The sequence below is a fragment of the Dipteris shenzhenensis genome, chromosome 32 (assembly GCF_047967505.1).
Source record: "Dipteris shenzhenensis isolate YYH24624 ecotype China chromosome 32, Dip_SZ_1.0, whole genome shotgun sequence".
Lineage (NCBI taxonomy): Eukaryota > Viridiplantae > Streptophyta > Polypodiopsida > Gleicheniales > Dipteridaceae > Dipteris > Dipteris shenzhenensis.
The window spans coordinates 37950419-37955800 of NC_141627.1; the positions used below are offsets into that span (position 1 = coordinate 37950419).

General features: G+C 44.9%; 1 protein-coding gene across 1 annotated transcript; it reads right to left on the reverse strand.

Annotated features, from left to right (window-relative positions):
• Positions 1-203: 203 nt before the first annotated feature.
• LOC147880707 (uncharacterized) lies at positions 204-4365 on the reverse strand. The gene is made up of 3 exons (XM_087370658.1): positions 3824-4365; positions 273-493; positions 204-208 (listed from the first exon to the last, which is right to left on the reverse strand). Exons 1-3 carry the CDS (start codon positions 4363-4365, stop codon positions 204-206), a joined length of 768 nt encoding a protein of 255 aa, XP_087226784.1.
• Between the last annotated feature and the right edge of the window lie 1017 nt (positions 4366-5382).

The window sequence follows — 5382 nt, forward strand, 5'->3', positions numbered from 1 at the left end:
ATCTTTCTCAAACTCCTCATCCACCTCTCTCCAGGTGGGAGACCAACTCTTCCTCATATCATCTGTCACAACTATCTCCCCTCCATCACTCTTGCAGACAGATACAATGAAAGACCCTTTCTCCGGGAGATAGCCCTCCACTTGATATGTACTTTTGAGTGAAGATACATCATCACGAAGTCCTCTCACTCTTGCATAAGGTATCAACCTACACAAGGGAATGCGAGGACACTGGTTTGAATCAAGCATCCTACATTTGCCAATCACATCACCTCCTCCTTCCACCTGAACTTCACTATCATCCAACTCATCCTCCTCCACTCTTGGACCTTCATCTCTTTGAGTTGATGATACTTCAACCTCTAGACCCACCACACTTTCTTGCTCTTTGGTTCCACCTACTGATGATTCAACATTGTGATCTACTTTTGTTCCTCTTGTCACCTTTGTAGAATGTGCCACTTGAACTTTTCTGCCTTTTTTTCCTGTCATCCTGAAAAGACAAAAAACAAGGCATTTTTCCAATTTCTCAAAACCTTTTCAATAAAAACCAAAACTAAAAACAAGAAACAACATGTAACAACAGATAGAGTATAACCTACGGCAGGTTCAAAGGTCTTCTCAAATCTTTCCATATGCTCAAAAAAACATGAGAGCTTTTTCACATATATATATGATAAAGGGTTTGTTTATGAAAACATATGCAATACATATCACGAGGGCAAAGCCCCAAACATATAATGAAGTGTGTACACCTCATAAGGAAAAAGCTTCAAACAAATATCTCAAACTGCTGACATATATGAATGCAAAGGTGTGTAAACTCGCACTTATGAATAAATATCATTTTACATATCTAGACAAAAATACATGTATCTACCAATGCAATTGATATCCAGTTTAGGGAACATTCACCCACTTGTGTCCTAAAAGAAAAAGTTTCATCTCCAATGCACATAGTATATCAACTTGCAGTGGTATCTATACACTTAGATATATGGAATTGCAATGGCAAATATGCACTTCTATGCCTACCCCTTACCCTCATGAAAAGACACCTTAAGAAGCGAAAAAGGACAGCGCGTTAACGTGCTGTCCTTTTTGGCATCTCAAGCTATCTCTCATGAACGCTTTTCAGCAAGGCTTTTCTACTCAATCCTCCATGTATCAATACTCACAAGAGGTTGCTTCGACTATTTCATATTTTGTCTCCAAGTATGCTTTGGTATACAAGTCTTATGGTCTTTGGAATGCTATTGGACTCTTGGAGGGATAGGTCACATGGTCTTTTGATCGCTATGCAAGGAGGGGACTATTGGACTGCCCAAGGGACCAAAATAGGCAATGCGTTAACGCGCTATCTCTTTTGGTCTCTCATGCAATTCTAGAGCATAAATAGGACTGTCTTCGAAATGCTAGCTAGATGCCGATGGTCTACAAGGTTTTCTAAAAATTTTCCTCTTATCTCTACACTTGAACATTGGACTTGCACTCGCTCATTTGTTTTGTGAACTTCTTTCATCCGTTCAAGAGTTGAATATCACTTGAATGACTCACATGGGAGAGGGTCTTGGACTACCTGGGGCAACAAAAGAGGCAGCGCATTAACGCGCTGCCTCTTTTCTTGCCCTCCACAGTCCAAGTTCCCCTCCCTTGCATGACTCTGGGTAACTCTAGCAACCACATACATGCCTCATATATATGGTTTGTAGAATATGGGCACAAATTTTTGATGGCAAGTCCTATAAAATGAAATGATACCTCGGGCTGCTACACAACCAAGTCAACAAAAAACCTGTGAACACCATCGAGTCCTAAGCAACAACCACCGAGCAATGCAAGCAAAATGGAGTAACGAAACAAAATGGAGCAAGCAAAAGCCGTGAAGAGCCCGAGGAGATAAAATTTGATGCCAAAATGCAGACTAATTAGACTATACAGAAAGGCGTACATCCCATAGCCTGGGGCAGCAAAAGAGACAGCGCGTTAAATAGCCTAGGGTAGCAAAAGAGGCAGCGCGTTAATGCACTGCCTCTTTTTCTGCCCCAGGCTATGGTGTGTATGCCTTCCCACACTTCCCACACTTCAAATGCTATGGTGGCAGTTGGACTGCCTGGGGCAGCAAAAGAGGCAGCGCGTTAAAGCCTCTTTTGCTGCCCCAGGCAGTCCAACTGCCACCACATCCAAGAGAGGGCAAGAAGGTACGCCGACGGCAGCAAAAAGAGACTTATGGCACAGAAAGAGTCAAGCGAGCGAGAGAGAGTGTTTTGCACAGCACGCGAGAAGTGAGGATCTAGCAAAGAACAATTGTATATTGCTTGAAAGTAGCTTGCAGTCGCGAGGAACCATGCTCGAACTGATTGCTTTACAATAACTTGCTCGAGAGTTTTTGTCGACTCCCGCTCTTCGGTGTCTAGGAGAGACCAGCGCAAGAGACCACAGAGAGATCAGGAATTGTTCGGTGCCTTCCACAGAGAGACCAGCGCAAGAGCGACATCCTTCCACAGAGAGACCAGCGCAAGAGTGACATCCCTAGTCGTCTATGGATCCTTCGGCTCTATAGATGACCAGGGATTCGGTCTATGCTGGAGAAAGAGAGAGGGATTCTCTCTCTCCGCCTCTCAACCTAAGCCTTAAAAAATTGCAGAGAAATCTAATACGATTTCGACCGTGCAGAGAAAGCTTAGCCGAATTTGGTCGCGCAAAATACAGTAGGGATGTGCTTCAACTTGGCTGTAGTCCTGGCACGCGAAATGCTATCACATAGAAACTATACATTCAATAGATGTCAGAGTGCTTACCAAAAACATATGGTATAGCGCGAAAGCAGTTTTCAAAAACATATGGTTTTGGCGTCGAGTTCTTGTATTTTTTGGAGGTGCTGCTGATTCATGAACGGTGAAAGCTAGCTGTGTTGTAGGCTCTAGCTATGGGCCGAGTGAGGAGTAGATGATGAGCACGTTGAAACTTTGGAACTATGGCCTGGGAGCAAAGCCGGAGAGGGGATCCATAAAATAATACCTGAGTGCGACGTAGGTGATGAAGAAGGAGGCCGGTGGTTTTTCGTGGAACGAATTGTATTCATGTGTTTTCTATCTTCTGGGAACGTTCAATTCGATTGCGGTATTGTAGGCCAGGGTCTAGGTGAATGGGCGAACACCCAGAAGCACTCTTTTGCTTCTTCTTGCTTTACTAATTGATGTAAGTAAGAAGTAGGTATGCCTTCCTAAGTATGCAAAGAATGAGTACTCTCGCTGCATTTTTCAGTAGGTCGTAAACTGAAATCCAGGCAAAGCATTGCGAGCAGCATTCAATACCTGCGAGGCTGCGCTGATCATCGCGATACATGTTTTGAAGGGCATGGAAGAACTACACTAGACTTGCGTGCGTACCATTACCACAAAGACCCAGTAGGTGCCGCTTAATACAACAAAGCTTTTGCGACCGCTGAGGCCGAGCCATGTCAGGGGTTCACGTTGCACAACTCTCATGACGAGAGCTGCAGTATGTGTCATGGCTCATGACCATAGTGGGGGGGGGGCGGGGGGGGGGTCCTGGCCGCCTGGGACAGGATCTTCGTCCTACACAACAAGATCTTGAGGTTGTCCACCAACAAGCATGGAGCAAAAGCAACAGCGTCCAGCAGAAGAGTACAGGCAGCCAGGCGACGTTATGAAAAGGCAGAGTAGAGTTGTCCAGGGAAGAATCCAAGGTGAGCAATGGAATTGCTTGGATGGATGAGGGGACAAGGTGGATTTTGGGGAAGGTGAGTGATCATCGATCGGCATCGATGATGGGAGTAGAGTGGTGCATAAAATAATACCTGAGTGCGACGTAGGTGATGAAGAAGGAAGCGAGGAGGTTGACGATGGAGGGGGGGTGGGCGATGAGGGCACGGAGGATGGAAAGGAGGGTGGTAGCGATGGTGACGCCGAGGAAGACTGAAAGCAGAGCGATGGATATCGGAGAGGGAGGGCAATCCCTGGGCATGGGAGAGGCGAAGGAGGAGCCAAGGGAGGAGGGCAAGGAAGGCGAGCTGGGGGAGGTAAGCTTGGAGGAGGGAACGGATGAGGGGGTGAGAGACGAGGGGTTTAAGGAAGGGGAGTTGGGGCTCCAATTGATCGAGGGTGATGGGGCTCCAATTAATGAGGAAGTAGAAGCCGATGATGAGGAAGACGACGGAGTAAACGACGGTCGTTCCGTCAATCGAAAGCAAAGGTTCAGGCGCGTGGTGGACGAGCCATTCGTTGGCGGAAGTGGAGTGGCTGAGCGGCTATTGAAGAAGGCGAAGTGGAGTGGTTGAGCGGCTATTGAAGAAGGCGAAGGAAGCCTCGCGTCTGCTTCGAGGGCGCGTGCCCCGTCCATTCAAAGCATAGCATGCTGGACGAGGAAAGTGCGAGATTCCTAGGGCTATATCACTTCGAAAGAATATCAAAGGATTCGCATCGGTTTCCTAACTATCGCTTCGAAATATCACGTATGATCTTGTTCGTGATTGATCACGGATGGGCATCTTGAGGTCCAACTTCGCCGAAGAACGTGATGCCCCGAAAATGATCGTTGGATAGAAAGTTTAGCCTCTGTGAAAGAATCGTCGACTCCTTTTCGTGCCGTTCAAACAAGGAATGGCTCTCCTCGAAAAGGAGCAATTGAGTGGAGTGGCCTTACGGGTTTATGTTTCCATTATCAACCAGCTACCAACTAGACTCTAGAATGTGGATGCTGGAGCGTGCTTCTTGAGATCTTCCTCTTCTTTTATGAGCCAATGTTTTCCATCAATTTCATCAGCATTTACTGCACTCGAATTCCAATGGACCTGTCACCCTGCCCAACGCTCAGTCAATGGCAGGCCTAGCCTTTAGAGAAATGATTTTATCAGATTTTGCAGGCCTGGTCATTATTAGACGGTAGGAGAAGACGTGGGTATGGGTAACGCCAGAAACTGCATAACCCTTGTAATAGTGAGGAGAACACCTTGTAATGACTTATGATGGAAATAGTAATATTGCTCGTTCATGCAAATGTGAAGTAAACTAACACGTTTTGATAGTTTTCATTTTAGATATGGATTTGAAGATACTACTCATTCTAACTATTACTAGTAAAATATAGTAATTATAAATCTTTAATTTTTTTCTTGATATTTTAATCTTTCAATTATATAAATTTGAAAGTTACTTCTCTTTTTATTCATTTATATTAAATGTACACCCTTACTAAATGAAATGCATGGAGGCGTCATTCAAGTTACTATATGCATGAAGGCATCTTGTTCAAAGATTACCATTATTCTAAACAAATAAACACATCTTGTTCAATAAAGACTTGCAGTTAAACGACCACCTTGGATGCTAATAGTGACATCCATTTGCATTTGACACT